General features: G+C 42.6%; 1 protein-coding gene across 3 annotated transcripts in view; it reads left to right on the top strand.

Annotated features, from left to right (window-relative positions):
- Positions 1-23,074, top strand: part of LOC147677801 (ATP-binding cassette sub-family C member 12-like) — a 954,180-nt gene extending 931,106 nt beyond the window's left edge. For all 3 annotated transcript variants that reach the window (XM_086945451.1, XM_086945452.1, XM_086945453.1), the window contains exon 31: positions 22,198-23,074. In XM_086945451.1, the coding sequence (XP_086801577.1) occupies positions 22,198-22,284 (87 nt within the window). In that variant the 3' untranslated portion in view covers positions 22,285-23,074. The remainder of the gene's footprint in view (positions 1-22,197) is intronic.
- Positions 23,075-24,885: the final 1,811 nt, after the last annotated feature.

Below are 24,885 nucleotides of genomic sequence, written 5' to 3'. Positions count from 1 at the left end.
GGAGGGGATGTCTTGCACATGCCACCGACCCCCCCCCCCCCCCCCCCCCCCCCTGGGCCTGGAGAGGAGCCGAGGCCGACGGGATCCCTCTTCTTTCTTCAATAATGTCTGCGACAATGGGGGGGGGATGTCTTGCACATGCCACTGACCCCCCCCTGGGCCAGGAGAGGAACCGAGGCCGACGGGATCCCTCTTCTTTCTTTAATAATGGCTGCGACAACGGGGGGGATGTTTTGCACATGCCACCGACCCCCCCTCCCCTGCCTTCGTATCTCCTGGTCTGGCCCCGGCTTGGTATGAGCTCCCCGTTCGGCCCTGAAGCGGCGCCCTGCAGGCCACGGGGGGGGGGGTGTTTTTTTTTTTGTTTTTTTTTTTGTATGTTCTTTTATAGCGCTCGACTACCCGGAGGCATCTCGGCGCTTGCCTTGGGAACCCGTCCTGGCTTTTCCCTGTGAGATAGCCCCTAAACTAAGCATGAGCGGATTTTGCGGATTGGCAATCCGCGAATTTTGCGGATTTGCGGATTCGCAATCCGCAAAATCCGCGAATTCCCGCGAATTTGCGGATTTTTTTTTTTTTTGTGTTCGCCCGTGTTTCTGCCAGTTCGCGAGGGTTTTTACAATTTCGCAATTTGCGAACTTACCTGTCGGGTCGCAAGTTTTGCGAACTTGTTGTTTCTACGTGTCCAGCCTGTTTGGGACACTCTTCTTCATCACTGCCACTCTCTGTCACCACTGCCACTCTCTGACTACTCATGCCACCCTCTGGCCCACCCATGCCACCCTCTGTTTCATCACTACACCCTCTGGTTGTCCAGTGTACATTATTTTCGGCAAAGCAAAGCACACCTTCCCTGCCTCAAGTGACCTGAATTAATTTGGGGCTGATTAATGTGTCACAGAATATTTTTTTAGCTGGCACCTGCTTCCTTAGTGCGCCCTGATTAGTGATCTTTTGCACTTGCTAAGTGCTTTCATTGTTGCAAAATTAGTTACAACACCTGCCCTGCCCCAACTGACAATAATGAATTAGGGGCTGATTAATGGATTTTAACTTCCAGCCTGGCTCCTGCTTGTCTCCCTTAGCTGTAATTCAGGACCTTTGTGGCATATGTGTAACTATTCTGAGGTTCAGAGCAGGGTCACATAATAGTTTCAACTGGCAACTGAACTCTGGAGGGGCCCCTCAGGAAGCCCTACAGGAAATGGCTACTAATGATGTGCCTGAACTTTTGAACCTGGTAAGTAGTTACTTTCAGTTTTGCCAAGATCGTATTTCTGCAATTTCGCACTTATTCGCGGGGCGCGAACTCACGCTAACAGTGCGAGCAGCGCGAGCAAAATCCGCTGCTCGCGGATTTGCGGATTTTGCGGGAAATTCGCAAATCTCGCGGATTGCGGATTTCCCGAAAATCCGCAAAATCCGCGAGCGGAACGGATTTTCCGCCCACACCTACCCTAAACGGGCATCCCCAAGGTGAAAGCCAGGCATCCCGCCGCGGGGGGCCGTTGTGGAGATTAAGCAAGCTTAATGCCCAGAGTTGCAGAGTGTGAACCCATGATTAGGTCAGGCACCGAAGCGAGAATTATCGAGTCCGTGGACATTTGAGCTCAAGACCCTGCCGCGTCGGGAATTGAACCCTGGTCCCTGGTCTGACCTCTGCTTCAGGGTCTGCCTGCTCTAACCAGTGAGCCACACTTCTGCCTCCGACCCCCCCCCCCTCTTATCGCCTGGTCCGGACATCACGGATATCAACGCCAGGTGTCGGCGTGGGGTGCGCTGGGAGGGAGAGGCGGCGCGAACGAGCCTCTCCCACCCCCCCAGGTGGGGGCCCCTCAGCTGCACCCCCAACGCTCCACTCACCCGACAAGGGTTCCTCCACTCTTGCGATGCAGCGGCGCTCCACTCACCCAGCGGGGCCTCGTCCACTGTTGCGGTGCAGCGACGCTTCTGAGTTCAGCCTGAAAATGAGTCCTGCGTCCAAAAACGTTCTCCTCGACTTTGAAGATTCTATAAGAGCCACGGGGCCCCCCGACCCCCGCAGACACCCCCGATGGGGAATGACTGCCATGATCACCCACGGAACGACCACGACGTAGCCGCGGGACGTCGGCGCGCTTATGCCGGCACCGGCCTCAGTCTTGAAATGACCAAAATCCTGCAAGACTACCAACTTGATCAGTTCCGGTGGGACACCAGTATGACCCGGTAGGAGAGATTGTTGCCTCCCACCCCACTTTCACTGATGGTTCATGTCACCAGTCCCCTCTGCTACCCTTCAACGAAAACTTTTGGACTGCCGAAAGAGGTCCCGGTCCAACCACGAGTTGGTGGAGACATTTTGACTATACTTGGACCTTCCTGACCTCACCCAAAATGGCGCCGGTACAAATGAAACTCTCAACTCCTTGTTGTGCCCCGATTGCTCAGCCTTGATATCATAAGATATGTATGCAGTTTTTAGCACATGAATTGATATGGGATAAGACTGATTATATGTTCGGACAATTAATTGATCCGGGATGGGTATTGATTATACGTTCGAACAATGAATTGACATGGGACGGGTACTGATTACACGTTCGGAAAATGAATTGATATTAAGTTCTAATGCATCATTGATACAGCATAAAGCAATCGATAAAGATCCTGGTATTTAGCCTCTACTTTATATGCTACCTGTATCAGGGAAGTTGTTTTAAATGCCCCTAAGCCACCCCGAAGGAATGTCACCTTGCCCCCCTAGTACGAACGAAAACGACCCCGTACCACTGTAGGTTATCTCTCTTCCTCAAAAATGACAAAATTTACTTTCTAGGACGTTTTGGACATTGATGATTTTCATATGATCTATTTATTAAAGTAATACTCATCTCTCCGCATGAAAGTAATTTTCCACATGCTACACAAGTCAATCTCATCTTCCTAAAGTTCTTTTGCAGATTTGGGACCGTTTCCCTTGCCTCTGACTCACTTATTGCTAAGTCATTGGTGGATGTTTTTGCCGGTCGGGGGTTATCCACCAAATCTCGAAGTTGTGCTTTAGAATAATTAAGAGGGTGCCACCTCTCCATGTGCCGATGCATGGTATGATTACCATAGCTATATTTTTTTTCGGTCCCTCTCGAGAGTTTTGTTTTTGCAGATGAGGCAGGTAACGAACATGGCATTAACTTTCATTTCATGAGAAGGAAAAGAAAAAAATTGCCAGATAAAATTCACTTTCACATGGGACGTTCTTGGCATTTCTTTCAGAAACTTTTACATCACTGTGTCATTTCTTTGTCTATCCTGGTTAAAGCAATGTCATGTTTAATATAAGCACTTCCACATAGGATTGGGTGCATTGTTATAAGGCATGCTTTAAAAGTGATTTAATGAAATGAGCGACATTTCACTGAGTGAGTTCAGCAACACTGATATATGAAAACATTGGTGGTGAATGATATTAAATGTTACATGGTGTTCTTTGCAGGAGTTTAAGTCCTTTGTTGCAGTGGCAATTCTGCCTCAGGATTAGGGGGCCGGGGGGCTGAGTGGTACTTGTATGATATGTAGAGTGAAATGACAAGCTCTCCTCATGAGAAATAAAACTCTGTTCTTGTGTTCCTGCTTCCAGCGGCCGTCTCTTTATTTGGTAACTGTTCAAGATGGGAACTAAGTGGCGTCTTGTGACAGCAGCCTGGGCATCGGTTGTAATCTGGGCTGAATTTTCCTCAGCACGGGGTGTGATTCTCAGGGAAGAGCAGCGCATATGGGAGGAGGTTTATGGCCCATACATGAGAGGGAGAGCGTGGGTGACCAGTGCATGGGGGATATGCTTGCGAGGGTGGGGAGCCATGCTGAGGATCAGCGGCGTGCAGAGAGTGGGTCTGGTCAAGGCATCTAAAATGGCTCCGTGCACGACAAAAGTGTGGCATTGGGAAAAAAAGCAAGATGGCGCAGACAATGTTTATCAATACGGATTAATTTATAACAATTATTTTTAACAATATATTTACTCGCAGTGTCAAAATGGCGGTCAACACTTCCTGATTTCCTTCGAATCAAACGTCAACAGACGTCACGCAGCAAAAAAAAAAAAAAAACGCTCACGCGCAACCGGTGGAAGACAAGTATCAACATATATGAACCTCCTCAACCACCCTCAGAAAACATAGGGGGTCAGGATACGTCTCCCGTACCCCCTTATACCCATTTCTCACATTGTTTTTCCTCCATCTTGTAATTTAATTAAATCGAAACACAAAATGGCGAATTCCCGTTTCGCTACCAGTTTGCGACCCGGTTCGCGAACTGGGAATCGCTTCTACCGCAAAAAATAAAAAAAAATTTATTTGCCCCACGGGACCCTTTAATAACCCCAACATCATTCCTAGGGGGTCAAGAGGGGTCTACCTTGCCCCCTTTCATTAAATTCCCCCTTCGTTTTTCTCCTCCTCTTGTCTCTCGATCCTACCGAGAGACAAGATGGCGGCCGCACCGTACTGTTTAGAATGTTGACAGACACCGGAGAGCCAATCAGCTTCGCTTCGCAAAGCTCCGTTACGCGAAAAGTACGCGATCTGGAGCGCTATCCGGGACGCTGTCACAGATATATCTGTTTTTTAAAACGTTAATTTCTCAAAATCCACCGGAGCACATATATTGAGACCCAGCAAAGGCACATTGGGCTAACAGTCCCTACAATTTTGCCAAGTTTCGTGTAAATCCATTCAGCCGTTCGAGCTAAAAGTGAGGCCAAACGCCCTATGGAAAAATGAATGGGAAAAACGCGTTTTGGGACCCCCCTTTTTTCTCGGCCCCCCCCCTTGACGAAAACCCCCCAAATTTTCAGGGGCTGCCCAGAAACAAAATGTGCTATTTTCCTGGAAATTTCAGCCGATTCCGTCCACAAACGCCAAAGTTATTAGACATAGAATTTTCAAAAGTTCCATAGAGAAAAAATCCTAACTATATATACCTACTGGCGACCGCCAGTAGGTAAAATATATATATATACGGTATGTGTCGTCCTCAGCTTGACTCAGCTCAGCATGTGCTGCCAAAGGATGATGCGAGACCCAATTCTTGGTGTTTAAATATTTATTGTGAACCCAAACCCCAGTTTGCCACGACGCGTTTCGGCCAAAGCCTTGATCACATGACGCAGTCATGGGGGCTGGCCACCCATTTAAAGTGAAAGGTGCATGACGCGCAAATAGACATAAAAGAAATACTTTTCCAACATATTACTGCATAAATGCCTGTAAATTGTGAGCTTGCACTACAACTTAAAGGAATAGGGACAGTTGCCATTTCATAATCTCTGTAAAAATACATTGGCTTCGCAACAATCATAAAATCCATAGGTTTATGTGATAAAACCATACAGTACATGAGAGGTTAAAAACGTGCATAGCATATTACGAGTAAAACCACAGCTCATAAATAGCTAAAATACTTATAAAACCTTGTGATGTTGTCAACTGAATCTAAAACCTAGTAAATCCAGTTCATGCTTAAAATATCAACCGTATACTTAAAAAGCAACAATAAGATATGTAAACATAGTACACATTTAAACCTCTCAGAGAGGGACCTAAATTGTCAATTGTGGTATTGCCCAAGTGGGCTCAGGTCCTAATGATTGTGCAAATTAAGCTAGTGCAATAAATCCAAATTAATTAAATGTGCAAATTGCGTGATACAGTGTAGTGTAAAGTGCTACCAGTGCATAAATATAAAGTGGATCTAATAAAATAATATGTAAAAGAAATATGCAATATATGTTAAATCATCGTGTGGATGTCAAAGGGAACGTTCTATGGAGCTGTTAAGATATTAAATAACCATATGTGCATAATGCATGTTAAAATTGCATCAATGTTGTTAAGATCCTCAATATGCATTCTACAAAAGTGCCAATTCAAAGATGTGTGTGGCAATCCTCACTGTTATTCAAACCATTTGGTGTTTTGGTATCCAACATGATAATGTACCTTGTTTCTAGTCTCCGTAACATCATCTCTCCGTCTCCCCCTCTCCTCTGCGGGGGAACACAGTCAATGACGTAGTATATTAAGCCTATAGGATTTTTATCGTGTTTGATTTCAAAGTGTCTGGCGACAGGGTAAGTTGGATCAGCGTTATTCATTGATATATATATATATATATATATATATATATATATATATATATATATATATATATATATATATATATATATATATATATATATATATATATATATATATAGATAGATAGATAGATAGATAGATAGATAGATAGATATAGATATAGATATAGATATAGATATAGATAGATAGATAGATAGATAGATAGATAGATAGATTTATGTGCATGAGTGTGTGTAAATATGTGCTCTCACTTATACAGGCATATTTTTCAAGTATAGTTGTGCTGAACTTCTTCCACAGGACATATGTATTTGATTTTGTAACTATTCCTTTCTTGGTGCTCTAGTACGACTTTAATTTGGTTGTTGTCTATGCATTTCCTTTTCCTTTCTCCTCTGAGCTTTTACATTACATAATCCTGGAGGTATACCTTCTCTCTTGGAGGGTGCTCTCTAACAAACGTTGTTGTTGTTTTTCTTGCAATGCTTTTGTTTCAGCATTGTTTTTTTCTCTCTCCATTAAGGATGTGCTCAGGGAACCCCATTTTCTACATGTTTCTCAGGGAAGGGTTAAGTGGAATGGATAATTGTCCTTGGAATTTTGGACTTGTCCAGTCATGGGTTGAATGCCTTCAGCAGGACTACTTAGTATTATTGTTTCTATGAAGTGTTCTCTCCAACACTTCCTTATCCCTCTGCTGTGGTTATGAATCACAAGCTTTTTCACTGTTTTGCAGACTGCCGTTCCTTACATGTTTCCCACAGTCCTTCAGTTTGAGCATCTCTATTTCCTCACATATATTCTTAAGATAGCCTGGTCACTTTATCCCATTACAGACTGGCTAGTCCTAGTCAGGGATCTTTTGTGGGTGCAGTTTGCAGAGCCTCCTCCATAGATGGTGTTGCTTGGGTATCCAATTCTAAGGGATCTAGCTACGGATTCCTTACAGACCCACCTATCCTCTCTACTCTGCAAACTGCATGGCTTGTTACGTACAAGATCCCTTTCTTGGCATTCTGATGCCTTTTTTATGATTCATAATTGTTTGACACAAAGATGTCTCTTTTTTGGAACACTGTTTCCGTATGCAATTTCTGCAATTGGCTCCATGTTTTTTGTGTGAAAAATAGTCACAGAAGAAACTGGCATCAGTTTCCTCAGTAAAGTGCTTTCGTAAACGACACATCTGGAAGAAGACATCACTGCAGGGTCGTTGGATGCCCTCTACTGATATTCAAAGGCACTGCTGTAAAAGATTTCTGGAACCAGTCTGGTACCTGAGAAGAATTCTAAGGTAAAGAATATGCGGCCAAATTCAGTGTCTACCAGATAAGGCATTACGGAAGGTAAGTAACTAGTTCTTTAAAATTACTGTTTTAGAAATGTAACTTTTAGAAAGTGTCACAACAAGGAGTGATCTTATTGAGGTTGTAGTGGGTGGGATCAAGTAATACCATAATGAGAAAGAGTGTACTCCCTATACTATAAATCTCAATCTGATTCCTAACAAGATATGTTTATCAATTATATCCATAGTTGTCAATTAAGACTTCATATTCTTTATTTAAACTATACTTTTCTTTGACAAATTGGTTTCCCCACATCCCTTTTTAATATGGATCTCTGCACCAACACTTACATGACGTGTAAAACATGGCATATGGAAGAAGGAGATTATTTTTGTCTGATTTGAGTTATTTTACTTCAGAACAACATCGCAAAACCATACGTTTTGTGCAATAAACATATATGACACAGTTATTCAAAACTAATTACATACAAATCACTTTAAACAATGTAAACACAACATACATCCTTTATCATAATTCAATGCGATGACATTACCTTTATAAGTGTTCAACACATATAATCACAATTTAGTGTGAAAGTGTCCAGCATCGTAAACCATTCAAGGTTACATGTTTCTTTAACCCCTTCGCTGCTAGCCCCCCCGTCCCCTGTGCTAGGCCTTTTTTTTGGCTATTTGGGGTAGTTCACGCTTAGGCCCCTGTAACCTTTTGACAACATAAGATATCCACGCCAAATTCGCGTCCTTTTCTTCCAACATCATAGGGATTTTAAAGGTATCCAGGGTTTGCTGATTCCCTTGGATGAGACCCTGAAATTAGCAAAAATTCAGCTAAATTCTTTTTTTTTAATGGGGAAAAGGGCTACAGATGTAAGCGTCTGCTTTTTTCCCTGCAAATGGTATCAACAAAGGGGCTGTGGTGCTGAAATCACAATCTTCTCAGCTTTAGGGACAAGCAGAATTTTGTCAGCAAACCAAAATCTTTCACACAGTTTTGGCATTTTACTGGGACATAGCCTATTTTTGCTATTTTTTATGCTTTCAACCTCCTTCCAGTTAATGGTAAAAATGGGTATGAAAGAAATGATGGATCCTCAAAAGTTATACATTTCTGAAAAGTAAACATACTTTGAATTCAGCAAGGGGTCATTTGTGGAGATCCTTAAAGGTTTTTGTATAGAAACTAACAGTTGAATATAGAAACAATTTAAAATGAGTTTTAAAAAAAACAGTTGTTTGGGCCAACGTTTTCACCTGTAACTTCTACTAAGTATGATAGATGTTTGACAGCAATATACTGTTACATCTGCTGTACCTTTTGGTTGTGGATATAAATAGGACTTGTAGGTTCACCAGGAAACCGAGGGACCCAGAGCCAATAACTAAGCAGGGTCTTGCAATGTTTTTTTTATTGTGTACCGGGTGTATAGCAATTCATTTGGTAAAATATAAACAGGCGAAAATCGGTAGAAAGACATCTATATATTGCTAAATGGGAACAGAATATAAAGTTTAGAAACAGTAGCTACTTGTACATCTCCGAAATTGAGGGTATTCATACAAGCATGTGAATTATAGGACATTTTCCAAAGTGACTTCTTTTTTACACATTGTCTTACATTTGTAAGGCAGAAATGCATTGGAAGTCAATAGGTAATAACGGTTGCTCTAGAATTCGATGTTCCCCTAAGTCTCCCTGTCCAAAATGGTACCTCACTTGTGTGGGTAGGTGTAGTGCCCGGACAGGAAACAGCCAAAAATGCAACTTGGACACACCACATTTTCACAGTGAAACCAGACCCTTTTTTTGCAAAGTGCCTAGCTGTAGATTTTGAACCCTAGTTCTGCCGGCACCTCAGGAAACCTAGAAGACCTACGCATTTTTTGAAAACCAAACAATCCGGGGAATCTAGGATGGGGTGACTTGTCTGGCTCTGACCAGGTTCTGTCATCTAGAATCTCTTGCAAACCTCAAACTTTGTAAAAATAAGCCCATTTTCCTCACATTTTTGTGGGGGAAAGTTCTGGAATCTGCCTGGATCCAAAGAATTCCACCCACACCTTATTCCTCAAAGTCTTTCCAAGTAAAATGGTACGAACCTTGTGTGGGTAGGCCCAGCGCCCACAGCAGGAAACGGCCCAAAATGCAATGTAGACTTCACAGTGAAAACGGACCCTATTTTTGCCAAGTGCCTAGCTGTAGATTTTGAACCCTAGCTCTGCCGGCACCTAGGGAAACCTAGCAAACCTATACATTTTTAAAAACTAGATTCCCAGAGAAAAACAGGATGAGGTGACTTGGCTGGCTCTCACCAGGTTTTGTTACCCAAAATCCCTTGCAAACCTCAAACATTGTATAAAAAAACACATTCTCCTCACATTTTTGTGGTGGAAAGTTTGGGAATCTACGTGGATCCACGAAATTCCACCGACCAAACATTTCTCAAAGTCTTCCGAGAAAAATGGTTTCTCACTTGTGTGGGTAGGCCTAGTGCCCGTGACAGGAAACATCCCAAAACGCAACGTTGACTTCACAGTGAAAACGGACCCGTTTTTTGCAAAGTGCCAGCTGTAGATTTTGAACTATAGCTAGCAAACCTATACATGTTTTAAAATTAGACACCCAGGGGAATCCTGGATGGGGTGACGTGTCTGGCTCCCACCAGGTTCTGTTACCCAGAATCTCTTGCAAACCTCAAACTTTGTAAAAAAAAAAAATAATTTTCCTTACATTGCTGTGGTGGAAAGTTCTGGGGTCTGCGTATATCCACAAATTTCCACCCACCCCGCATTCCCCAAAGTCTTCTGAGAAAAATGGTACCTCACTTTTGTGGGAAGGCCTAGTGCCCATGACAGGAAACGGCGCCAAACGCAATGTGGAAAGGCTACATTTTCACAGTGAAAACTGACCAACTTTTTGTGAAATGCCTAGTTGTAGATTTTGAACCCTAGCCCTGCCTGCACCTCAGGAAACCTAGAAAACCTATACATTTTTTGGAAAACAGACACTCCGGGGAATCTAGGATGCGGTGACTTGTCTGGCTCTCACTAGGTTCTGTCATCCAGAATCCCTTGTAAACCTCAAACTTTGTAAAAAAAAGCCCATTTTCCTCACATTTCTGTGGTGGAAACTTCTGGAATCTTCGTGGATCCAAAAAATTCCACCCACCCCTGATTCCTCAAAGACTTTCCATGTAAAATGGTACCTCATTTGTGTGGGTAGGCCTAGCGCCTGCAGCAGGAAACGGCCCAAAACGCAATGTGGACTTCACAGTGAAAACGGACCATATTTTTGCCAAGTGCCTAACTGTAGATTTTGAACCCTAGCTCTGCCGGCACCTAGGGAAATCTAGCAAACCCATACATTTTTAAAAACTAGACTCCCAGAGAAATCCAGGATGAGGTGACTCGGCTGGCTTTCACCAGGTTTTGTTACCCAAAATCCCTTGCAAACCTCAAAGATTGTAAAAAAAAAACATATTCTCCTCACATTTCTGTGGTGGAAAGTTCGGAAATCTGCGTGGATCCACGAAATTCCACCCACCACACATTTCCCAAAGTCTTCAGAAAAAAATGGTTTCTCACTTGTGTGGGTAGGCCTAGTGCGCGCAACAGGAAACGGCCCAAAACACAACGTTGACTCCACAATGAATACTGACCCGTTTTTTGCAAAGTGCCAGCTGTAGATTTTGAACTATAGCTCTGCCGGCAACTAGGGAAACCTAGCAAACCTATAAATTTTTCAAAGCTAGACACCCAGGGGAATCCTGGATGGGGTGACTTGTCTGGCTCTCACCATGTTCTATTACCCAGAATCCCTTGCATTCCTCAAACTTTGTAAAAAAGAAAACATTTTCCTTACATTGCTGTGGTGGAAAGTTCTGGGATCTGCATGGATCCGCACATTTCCACCCACCCCGCATTCCCCAAAGTCATCTGAAAAAAATGATACCTCACTTTTTTGGGTAGGCCTAGTGCCCATGACAGGAAACGGCCCAAAACGCATCATGGACAGGCTACATTTTCACAGTGAAAACTGAACAATTTTTTGCGAAATGCCTAGCTGTAGATTTTGAACCATAGCTCTGCCGGCACCTTGGGAAACCGAGCAAACCTATACATTTTTAAAAACTAGACACCCAGGGGAATCCTGTATGGGGAAACATGTCTGGCTCTTACCCAGTTCTGTTACCCAGAATCCCTTGCAAACCTCAAACTATGTAAAAAAGAAACACATTTTCCTCATATTTCTATGGTGGAAAGTTCTGGAATCTGCATGGATCCACAACATTCCCCCCACCCCGCATTCCCTAAAGTCTTCTGAGAAAAATAGTACCTCAGTTGCATGGGTGAGTCATGGACTCAAGACAGGCAAGGGCCCAATACACATTGAGGAGACATCAAAATTACCTGTCACAAAAACAACCTGGTTTTGCAAGGGGGTCACCTTGGTTTTTGGCTCCAGGCTCGGCGGCCATATTGGGAAACCTACCAAACCCACACATTTCTGAAACCTAGACTCCCTGGGGAGTCCAGCAAGGTATTGCTTGCATGGACACCCCAATGTTTTCCTACCCAGAATCCTCAGCAAACCTGAAATTTAGCTGAAAAATGTACTTTTTTCTCAAATTGCTGTGTGGGAAAGTTCTGAGATCTGCATGGATCCACAAATTATCTACCCCCCTGCATTCCCCCAGGTCTCCTTATAGAAATAGTATCTCAGTTGTGTGGATGGGTCAAGTATCCGTGCCAGGCAAGGGCCCAAAACATATTGAGGAGCCACCAAAATTACCTATCACAAAACCTGGTTTTGCAAGTGGGGTCATCTGGGTTTTTGGCCCCGGGCTCTAGTGTTGGTAGGTTTTTCTTAGATGGAATGTAGACCTTGGCAAAGAGACAAAAAGACAAATATACTGCACAATCATCCCTTCATCAAACACACACACACATACTGGTTGGATTTGGCACAAGGGTGAGTAATGGTTCAGTATTTTAAATTGTATTAACAAGAGATGTAACAAAAATGAAATGCACTGTGAATAATTGAAAGGACAAAAAACTGAACCAGTGACTCCCAGCTTGTGAGCTGTAAAGCTGTTCCAAGGCCCCAACCGCTTTACAGGTCATTCACACACCTTTCGCATGTGATACACACAAGCTCATTCACAAAACCAGGCACGGAACCAACACATTACAACATCCACAAAAAGGGATAAGGGACAGCCTGCTTGAGAAACACAGAAAAAAATGTAAAAGAAAATAATACTGCACATCCACATATTCCTCAAGCACACATACATACCGGTTGGATTTGGCACGAGGGTGAGTGATGGTTCACTATATACAATTGTATTAACAAGAGATTTTGCAAAAATCAAATGCACTGTTAGTAATTGAAAGGACGAAAAACTGAGCCATTGACTAACAGCTCGTGGGCTGTAAAGCACCAACAAGGCACCAACCTCTTTACAGGCAATTCATACACCGTTAAAATATTTGTGATACATACAAAACCATTCGCACCACCAGCCAAGCGTCAGCCGATGCCCACCCCCAGCCAAGCGCCAGTCCACGCACACCGCCAGCCAAGCACCAGCCCACTCACACCACCAGCCAAGCGCCAGCCAGCGTGCACACCGCCAGTCAAGCTCCAGTCTATGCATACCACCAGCCTAGCGCCAGCCTACACACACCGCCATCTCATTTAGGATTTTTTTTATACAAAAAAGAAAACACAAACAAATTATGAATAGATACAAATATACTAACACAAAAGCTGAACCTAATACATTGCACAAATGCAAACCTTGAAACTGAACAAAAAATATGAAACAATACAGACCAGGCAGTTCACTTTACCACTCATGGATGCTCCCAAAGAATATTTTGAGTGTGGTACATTCTAAAACAAGCAGGCACAGACAGTGCAGGGCTAGAAGGACACTCAGGCAGTACATACAAGTCTCCTTCCGCTTGCCTCTTCGCCAACTGACTCTACATCTCCTACTGGGAAAGGGCGTGGGAGGAATGTGATCAGGAAAGTGGCGATCTGTCAATCTAAACTCGTGGTATTTAGCTGAATTTAACCAAATCCTCACAACCTTGGCACTTAAATTCAGACACATATACCACTTACACGTGTCTTAGGGATCACTCATTAAAAGTTTTTTTGATACCCTGTTAGGCACTTTTAATTTCCTATTTGTCACAACACGTCCTCCCCACACGACCAGCTCCGCAGTCTTTCTGGCGTCGCAGCACACCGAAGAGACACTCGGTCTCTTCGGTGGGGCCCGATGATGAAGCATGACACTGACCAGGTCGGTGTGTGAGGGCTTTCCTACTCAATCAGAGTGACTGTGTACAAAAAAACCCTCTTATCTCTTTGCTCCATACTCCTGGCAGCCTTGTGACTGTCCAGACCTCTCTTCTTTTGTTGTTTGATCTGTCAATCTAGCCACATCCTCCACCACTCCAACTCTAGTAACACTTGCCTGTTCCACTACAACAAGGCTGTCTATTACAGACTCCTGAAACTTAGCAAATTTCATCTTTGTTTCAGGACAACAATCCTTAAATACAACAAAAGCATTAAAGGTTTCCAAGGGGAAAATATGGATAGCCAACTTCTTATACCAAATGTAAGCCTTACGAAGAGCAGTGTAATGTTCCAATCTCTGATCTACTCTATCAACACCACTCACGTGCCTATTATAGTATAAAATGCACACATGTTTGTGCGTTTCAGCAACCTGACCCCAGACAGTCACAGGTGAAGTGCTTTCATAATGGATGGTAGTCAGCATGTACGCATCTCTCCTGTCTGAAAACTTGACAGCTAGAAGTTCCTTGCTACGCAACACACTGCACTGTCCCCGCATAAGCTTTAGACCAACAAGTTCATTTGGGAAACCTTTAAAGTTAGAGTGGATTCCCTGAACAACAGCACACCAATGTAGAAGTTATCTACATATAAATGGTGACCTTTGTTAAACAGTCCTTTACCAAGTTCCCACACAATTTTCTCAGTCACTCCAAAAGTTGAAGGACAACCAGGGGGGTGCATCCTGGAATCCTTACTGATGTACACCCTGAAATTAGAGACATATCCAATCCTACAGTCAGACAGGATATACATCTTAATTCCATAGCATGCCATCTTGCTAGGAATGTATTGCCTGAAAACCAAGAAGCCCTTGAACAAGATCAAAGACTAATCCACTAGTATGTATTTCCTTGGAACATGGATCTCTGAAAATCGATCTACAAAGTGATCAATGACAGGCCGAATATTAAAAAGATGGTCACAACCATTATTGACAAAATGCAGCATCCAAATACCTATCACGACTCACGACTGCCAGAAATATAGCCTTTGCCATCAAGGTACTAGTAGACCAATATGAAGACATCAATGGCTTCCTTAGCAAGCCCATCAAAGAAGTTAAACCCAAGAACTTCTTCATCTCTTCCAGATTTGTGGAAGTTCACTGGGTATCTCTAGAGTAGGGCCTAAGGCTTGCACTGTTGTCCCTCAAAAACTGTTCAGCATACAAATTAGTCTGCTCAACAATCTCTGCCAAAAATACATTGTCCATAAACAACTGAAAAAAATGTTCAGGCCAAAGGTTTTCAGTATCCACTCTACATCCTGTAACACCAGTAAATTTGACTGCACCATACCTGGGGCAACCCAGAGGTCAGCACTTCCAATGGTAGGCCTTGCCGCCCCAAGCTGCAACCCAGATGCCTCTTGTTGCACTATCGGCACATCAATGTCCCCCCTTAAGACAGGCACTTCATCTGCACTAAGAGGGGCTTCTTCATCTGTTGAGTCCTCATGGACAGAAAACTTACTGGCAGAATCTTCTACTACCCCCACTGCCTCCTCTGCCTCGTATGCAGAGTCAGTCTCAACCATGGTCAGAGGAAGACTCAAAAAGAATACCAAACACCTGCTGAGCAGTAATCATGCAGCTAGCCATAGTCCTTACAAAGAAAGGAGACTTCACAAACAAGTCCACAACAACAAACACTGAAAAATAAGTAATAAACAAAGTGTGGCTTTAGCACAAAGATCTACATACTCAAAAACAATGACTCACTTGCCAAAGATAGCTACAATCACCAGCACCTACTCTACAGAGACACAGCAAAAAGCAACAATATTCCACTAAAAAGAAGAAACTAAGGGCCAGATGCAGGTAGCTTAATACCGGTCAGTAACGGCCAAAAATCAGTCATTTTCCCGTTACCGACCGGTATTTAGCCCTTTCCAATGTAGGAAGCCCTAAATAAGGATTTGGTAATTTACTGATTCGTTATTTTAAGGAGTCTGTAAAATACCTATTCCTTATATTAAGGAATCGGTAAATTACAGAATCCTTAAAACCTATGGAGGAAGCACTCAAGTGATTGCATTTCTGCTTTAAGGATACGTTATTTACCACCAACTACAAGTTGGTGGTAAATACCGAATACCTTTAAAAAAGCAATTATTTGCTTTTTTAAAAGTGCCATGTGGCAGACATACATGCCCTTAGGGCATGTATGTGCGCCACATGTGCATACATGCACGATTCAGGGGTGCAACAGGGTGTCAATGTGACACCCTGCCACCCTTGAATATGCTCGCGCTTTCACCGATTCTGTATTTACCAAATCGGTAATAGTGATTGGCTTCCCATTCAATGAATGAGAAGGTATTCCTCAATACCGAATCGGTATTACCGATTCGGTAATAAGGAATATTACCGAATCAGTAAATTTTACCGATTTATTACATACATCACATTTACCGATTCTTAAATACCAAATCAGTAAAATTTGGTATTTAAGAATCGGTAAATTGTGATTACCTACATCTAGCCCTAAATCGATTACTCACAGGACAGCAAAATACACACTGAGCACAAATGCAAAAAGATTTTGACACTCAACAAACATAAGCCAAACACACTGCTATTATTACATCATTTGCAAAAACACATTCATGCAGGGAAATTAAACTAATTTACATTGAACAACCTCTTATCAAGCCTGTCTGATTTCTCAAATGGTAGTGACTCTAATCAAAATATTTACCTTGCAGCATAGAGACACAGAAATTCATTTTCTTTTCAGTTATGTTTATTTATCAAAAATATTGTTATATATTATTTTTTATTTTCACACTTTCTTTAAAGATTTATATTAGCAAACAAATTACAGAAAACAAATTCACATTATTATTTCAATTAGAAAAAGACATTCCTTGCCTTTTCTAAACATTGAATTATATTTTGGTAACCCCCAGAAAGATTACTCCATCATTCTTCCATTCTCACCTTTCATTCCTCTCATGCATACCAACTATCATACCACACAAACAGATTCACAATAAAAACACATCTGAGCAAGAGTCCTACTCGCTAGTTCTGTTTGTCATATGTCTGTATATTCCACAATTCAAACACAGACACAAGTCCATCACTTTGATTTTATATAGTTCTTTTCTTGACTTGATTCTTGGGTGGGGCTCTCAGATGCGTGTCACTGGCCAGTGACACGCATCTGAGAGACCCACACTCATAAGAAAATTAATTTCTGTGTTTCTATGCTGCAAGGTAAATGTTTTGATTAGAGTCACTACCATTTGAGAAATCAGACAGGCTTGATAAGAGGTTGTTCTCTTTGTATGTTTTACCTTTATCCTGCCGCTCGGTATGTTTCTTCTGGGTGGTTCTGCAGCCGCCAGTTCCTTAGAGCATATTCCTTGACATCAAATCTCTCTCTAGCCATGCCGCCTGCAGGGTCCAGTTCTCTGTGGTTAATTGAGCCCTATTGCAGTCAAGATTCATTCTGTTTTTGTGCCCCTGAAGCAAGCAAACAAAAGCAAATCACTTGACTCTTGGAGAGTGCCAAAGCTCAATGAGTCCTTTCATGGGTCCTTTTCCTCGATATCGATAGGCAATGGTATGCAATAGTAGCTACCTGCCTTTTTAATTCAACAACCCACGCCTAATATTTAGGAATAAAATTGCGAAGAGGTGTGCCTGTTGATTTTAATCACATCTGTCTGTCACAAGCAGATTTATTTGTTCTGCTATCACGTTCTTTTTCACTTCTTGTTTTTTTTTTAGACACACTTTTCCTTTTCTTTTGAACTGAATGACGACCAGTGATGAGAAAGGGGCCCAGTCTGGTGAGTGCTTGCCAGTTGTCCCGAGGGTGGTGTTCCCATGAGGTGTCATTCTGTTCTTTACAAATTGTTTGCAGAAATCTGTCTGCTTTCAATCTTATGTGGTGGATGCTCTGTACGGATTAAGGTCTCAGACATCCTGTGTTGTTGTTCTAGGCGACTGTCAAGAGTTGTTGGCCAATATTTTTTCTTTTTAACTTTTTAAAGAATACCGGACGTATTGCAGTAAATACCCCCGAAGAAAAGATAGTGGATAGGGGAGTGTAACAGAGATCATGAACATGTGACTGGTCTGTTGCAAGACATACTGACATTACTTACGCCCAACGGACAGGGTTTATTGATTGTTGATGGTTTATGAGTGGAGGGCAACCTTGTTCTTTCTTTTCCCCCTGAGCTCCTCTTTGTGATAGAATGATTTTTAAGAACAAACCTATGTACTAATAGGTCAGTTTTTAAAATACAAATCATAGAGGGTTGCAGTCTGACCTACAATTGGAAACCATGACAGCAATGATGGCTTGCTTGGGACAGCAGACCAGCATGTCTGCGATTGCTTTTAAATAACGCAAACATTTGCTTTAAATGCAGCCTATTTTTCTTAAAAGAAATGGGCTGGGTAAAAAAAAGTCTTTCAAATTTGTTTAAGTGTAGGTTATGATTACCTGGAAAATTGCTTCCTCTTAAACCAACTTTTTTTTATATTCACAAAGGAGGAATGGTCCCAGGAGGACCCCTTGCTTCTCACGAAGGGCTTACCACCTCCTTCGAGGTGTTGGTAAAATATCAATCTTTTGTGACCTGATTTCAGTCGCAAAACATTGATACATTATATACTGATTAGGTGTTTAGAAAGGACAACTACAACATGCTCCTTCCAGATAATGAATCAGTATCCATCCGGAATTCCATTTTAGAAGTCAGAAAAACTTTTCAACTCCTATAATTGGATTAGTACATAAGAAAATCTTTTAACGGTCACAAATGCCTAAATTTAGCATTTGCAATTGTTGAAATGCTTTGTACATCTGACTCTTTGTTGTATAAACAGTAGATGTGTAATGCTGGTAGCCTCTTGTTGGCACCAGGCTGACCTAGGTGCAATCATGCACTTTAAAAATAAATAAATAGAAACTGGTGAAAGCCAGATACGGCAGTCTAAAGTACGTTTTATAGAGCTACTTAGGTTAATTAAAAAGCTGATTTCACCATTAAATCATGTTTTGAAAGTTATGTAAATAATATCTTTGAAAGACTTTAATAGCATTTTTCAAAGTGGAGATAGAAAATTTAATATTTATTCACACCTAGCCTTGTTCTATCGAATAAGGGGTACACTTTTTAAAAAGATAGTGTTCTATGTTCTTATTTATATATTGGGCTCTTACAAAACATAATTTAGGGGTGACTTATTAAATTACAGTCCAGTCATTGCACAGTTAGGCGCTGGCAGCCTTTTATTTTTGTCATATATGAAATGCTGTAAATAAATGGTAGAACCCACATACCGCTTTTACCTCCACACACTTGGCCCATGTTCTGTGCCATCTATTACAGCCTCACAAAAATGTTAAATAGACCAATTGAGTGAAATCAAAGCATTATGTTAATTCCCCCCAGATATTTTACAAGCTTAAAGATGAAGATATCTTTGGGTGAAAAATAGTCACAAAATCCGGAATTATCATGGCCATTGAGTGCTGTTTCCTAAACACTCAGAAATTTCCCATTTCTTCAGCGACCTTCTCAGGATGTTTTTCATGCCCCTAAGATACTAATAACGAATGTAGATATGATTTGTGCAAACCACTGTGGCATTCCTGAGGAACATATGATGACAGCCTTTTTTTAACATAGTTTTATATAGCTCAAACTTGACCCAAATCAGTTATCAGAGCATTTTACATAGCACCAGCTGCATTACATGAGGACACATTTAATTACACGGATGTGCACAGTGTTAAACAGTAAAGAGAGGTCTCTTCTGTGCATCTCTGCTCATCCAATCATTGGCCCCTTTCAGAGTGAACAAAGTTGTAGTTGTCACCTCCTTGGCAGGACGGATCACAGTTGTCCTGTGCAGATCCATTGATTGCTCGGAGACCTGCATAAGGCAGAGCCTGGGCCCTCCCTTCCCTGCCTGAGGGTGGTGGGGCTGGTATCGTGGTTGTTAAACTGACCCTCCCTGTTGCACGGGGCACACACACAACCACACACACACAACACACACACACACAACTACACACAACTACACACAACCACACACACCACCACAACTACACACAAAACCACAAATACAACCATACATACAACCACACACACAACCACACACACCATCAGTGCACACTTTCACCAGGCACAGACACCATCAGTCATGAGTGCATGCTTTCACAGGCACAAACACCACCATCCGTCAGTGCACGCTTTTACTGGGCCCAAACACCACCAGTCGTCAGTGCACACTCAAACCACCAGGCACAACCCACCAGACGTCAGTGCATGCTTTCACCAGGCACACACACACCACCAGCTGTCAGTGCATGCTTTCATCAGACACACACCACCAGCCATCAGTGCGCGCTTTCACCAGGCACACACACCACCATCCGTCAGTGCACGCTTTTACTGGGCCCAAACACCACCAGTCGTCAGTGCACGCTCAAACCACCAGGCACAACCCACCAGACGTCAGTGCATGCTTTCACCAGGCACACACACACCACCAGCTGTCAGTGCATGCTTTCATCAGACACACACCACTAGCCATCAGTGCGCGCTTTCACCAGGCACACACACCACCAACTGTCAGTGCACGCTTCCACCAGGCACACACACCACCTGCCGGCAGTGCACACTTCACCAGGCACACACACCACCAGCCATCAGTGCACAATTTCTACAGGGACACACACCACCAGCCATCAGTACACACATCAATTGTTAACGCATCCACAATTAACTATTCTAGCAATCGCAGTATGGCGCACTTTACTTTTAAACATATTCATCTAAAGCGCAGCATGCCACCATTGCTACAAAAATAAATAAATACATTTTTGGCCTACAATTTATAGACTTTTGTTGCAGTTGGTGTTGCAATATTTAGCAATGCCAATAGCTCAAACTTAATTAACCCGAGACCTATTGCATTGTAAATGCTTGTTTTTGCTTTGGCGCCTGAATATCCTTTCTGGTGAGGCAGACACTCTACAAATAATCATCACGTAACATAATAATCAAAATACTACAGATGAGAATGATTTTTTACGAAGTCCAGTACTATGAAATTAACTACATTATAACATGATGAAAGGATATTGAATGTTATTGATTTAAGGTGTAGAAATAGAAGTGTCAAACTGCAAATGTTTATGATGGTGCTATTTTTTCATGCACAATGCAGCATGATGTCATGATAAACATAATGGGAAAATGGCTGTAGCCATCCCTCTCATAAACACGACTGAAGCTTCACTGCTGTGTAACAGTAAAGATTAATTTGAACAAATATGGGCCAGATGTAGGTAATGCTATTTTACCGATTCATAAATACCGAATTTTACAGATTCGGTATTTATGAATTGGTAAAATAGAAGGGGGGAGATGTAGGTGAAATCGGTAATTTAATTACCGATTCTGTAACAATCGGTATTTACTGAATCGGTAAATACCGATTCGGTAATGCCCATTGATTCCTATGGGCATTGAAGCCCATAGGAATCAATGGGCATTACCGAATCGGTATTTACCGATTCGGTAAATACCGATTCCAGCAAGGGTGCAGGGGGTGTCACTTTGACACCCTCTAGCACCCCAAATACTGGCATGTGTGCCATGTGGCACACAGACATGCCCTGAGGGCATGTCTGTCTGTCACATGGCATAGGTGTGAATGCGCACATGTGCATGCACACCTGGATTCGGTATTTTACCACCCAATTTGATTGGGTGGTAAAATACCGAATCTGTAAGGCCATTGGGACTCAGAAGAGTCCCACCTACATTAGGAAGTTACCGAATCGGTAAAAATACCGATTCGGTAAATTTACCGATTCAGTAAATTTACCGAATCTGTAAAATAGGGCCCCTGCATGCCAATTACTAAATACCAGTCAGTAACGGCCGAAATCGGCCGTTACCGACCGGTATTTGGGCTCCTAGATCTGGCCCACAGTCCTTAATCAAAATAAAGCTCTCAGGTGAAGGAACCTTTTTACGATATAATCTGTAATGATCCTCTGACTTTATAAAGAGATGAGAGGCACAATTTCAACACAAACAAGCTCTGTGGTGAGGCTACACTGCTGCCTTAAAATGTTGATTCCATTGTGTGTATTCTGTTTCCTTTATCCAGCTCTAAGATTGGGGATTTGGGAAAAGCTTTGTGATAGCACAGGACTGGATTTCTTTGCAAGTCTTTGCAGCACATTTGCTTTCAATAAGATGTCTATCTGGACAGACAATCTCAACACTAGCATACAGAACAGAAATTCAGGGCACTAAGAGGTCCTATCAAATAATTTATTATTTATGCTATGGAGCCAGGGAGTCATTTTTCAGTTCATAACCATAATTGTTTTTTTTTTCAGGTTGCAGAGTTTGGCAGGCCAGCGGATCTGGTACAGAAACCCAACTCTGCATTTGCAGCATTGCTGGCAGCAACTGGGAATAACTAACAATAATAAAACAGAGTGACAAGGATAACTCAGTTCACAAGGCCTGGATCCAAGAGACTGTGGAAGATAGTCTAAAGGATAGACTGTGTCTGCACCAGATCAGCATTCAATCTCTGCATTTCAGGGCTTTAAGAAATGCATGCCTTATTATCTATTGGATTTCTGCTACACAGCAGTAACCTTGTTTTGCCCTAGGACTGTACATGATGGAAATTCTGTGGATGAAACCAAGCTGGAAGACTGGTGGCTACTTAATCACAGATTAACCATTGGTTAATGGTTTAACTCTGACACCTTTGTATTATTGTACTACAGACTCTATTCTAGTCAATGTGATGGGATATGATGCTTCCATGTTTTGATAACGGTGAAGCATGCTTGTCTTGCAGGTGTAAAACAGCCAAATACATTATCACTGTGCGGAATATTCGAGAAGGGCTAAATATTAAAATATATATTAAGTGACTGGAACAAACACATTTTTTAAATTAAATTACGACAACGGCACTACCTCCAAAACTGCTACTATACATCACTTTTCTTATGTCGCCTTTTGAATGTGGGACCAGTTTCCGTTTTTAAGATGTTTACCATTTTTCTATATTTATACAATAATTAGGAACATGGTTCCCTTATCATGCTTGACCTGCCTCACTGATCTACTGATCCTGCCATCAACCAATGTCCCATCTCAGATGATGACATAGTTATTAGTTTTGTTCAGAATACCTTGACCACAATGTTTGGATAAGGCACTGCACTGCTAATAAAAGTGAAAGCTACAAGAACACTTTAAAGTGAAGAGATTTTAATTTCAAGTTAAATTTGTAACCTGATGAATGTAAAAAAATCTGAAAATGTTGATTTAAAACAGTTATCATTTTACATTAATATTGTTTTCTTGGATTTCTTTGACAATTGTTTTCCACCCAATCCCTTATTTGTGTGTTGGTGGTTTTTACCATTACCATGCTTCTAAAGAAGTAGATTTCGCTTTTTTCCTTTTTCCATTTTTTTAAATATTTCTTTTTACTGGAAAAAACGAACAAGGCGAAAACAAAATACATAGAGTGTATAGACTGCACGAGGGCGGAACATCATTGCAATAGACAACAAAATAATCAAAACACTGACGGGGGAAGGGATGGGAGAGAAGAGGAGGCATCAAAAACATTAAAGCATTCAAGAACTAATACGGGGTCAGGGGGAGAGTGGGATATCAAGGACAGCTGTCGCTGGTGGTACACATATGTCTCCTCTATACCGGTTTCAGGGACCCCAGATCCTATGCCACTTCCGGGGACGACCCCGAGCCAGATACACAGTTTTTTCCCTGAACATGCACCAATCCATGTTTTCCATCCACACCTCAAGAGTAGGAGGCCTCTGGGACACCCACAGCTGTGCAATATTACGTTTAGCGATCATGGCCCCTAGAGTCACCCATTGAGTCTGAGCCACATTATGATCGGTAGGCTCCCAAACATTCAACAGGCAGCGCCTGGCTTCTGGCAAGAGAGCTACACCTGTGACCTCCTGTATCACCTTGTGGACCTTCCTCCAATAAACAGCGACTTCCCTACACTCCCAGATGATGTGGAGAAACGTACCCAACTGCCCGCAACCCCGTTGGCACAGACCCTCTTCAGAAAAACCCATTCGGACCAAACGGCGACCCGTGACATATACCCTGTGCAATATTTTGAGTTGAACTAATCTGAGTCGTGCCGGAATCGCGACCTCCTTGGGAGAGGAGATCGCCCACTGCCAGTCCTCATCATCAAGCTCAAGGCCGTCACCGGTCCATTGATCTCGCAATTTCGACAGAAGGTCTGCCCTATGGTTAGTAAATTTTTTATACACCAGGGAGATCTCTCCGGCATATGACCGTCTAACACGCAGTCCTCCAGTGGGGTAGATTCCGGTATTTCCTCCCCTTCCAGGAAGACTGACATCAATGCATGGCGAACCTGAGCATAACAGAAATACTCAGCCCCTCCCAATTCAAAGTCAGTCTGCAAGACCGCAAACAACTTCACTTGTCCCTTAGCCCAGAGGTCTCCCACCCTGCTGATGCCAATGAGATCCCACTTGTCGAACCCCTTAGTGTTCCACAATTTACCAAACCTATCAGATCCGAAAAGCAGGGTCGCCAAGGTCAAACGATCCTTCCACCCTAATGCACTAGTGGCGTCCTGCCAGACCCGTACTGCCGTCTTCGTCGGCCCCCACAGAGACCTCACCACCGATCTAGAATACAGCGCCCTATAGTAGTTGCCCCCAGGAACTAACCACCTATCCATGGCAAAGCCAGGGTTTAACTCGGGGCCATACATACCGTGGTTGATGGCCCCTAACTGTGATGCCCAATAGTACCTTTTAATGTCGGGAAGAGCAATACCCCTGTCGTACCACGGGAGCGTCAATTTGGCAAACGCAATACGAGGTCTGCCATCCCACAACAATTTCCTCTGTAGACCCTCAATTATCCGAAAATCACTAGCAGGAACTACGTCAAGCGTGTTCTGAAGGGCGTACAAAAAACGAGGGAGAGACATCATCTTAAAAAGAGCCGCTTGCCCAAGCAACGAAAGCGGAAGC

Source organism: Lissotriton vulgaris, chromosome 12 (genome assembly GCF_964263255.1).
Source record: "Lissotriton vulgaris chromosome 12, aLisVul1.2, whole genome shotgun sequence".
In the NCBI taxonomy this organism is placed as follows: Eukaryota; Metazoa; Chordata; class Amphibia; order Caudata; family Salamandridae; genus Lissotriton; species Lissotriton vulgaris.
The sequence above is the reverse complement of the archived record's forward strand: the minus strand, read 5'-3'. Positions and strand labels throughout refer to the sequence as shown.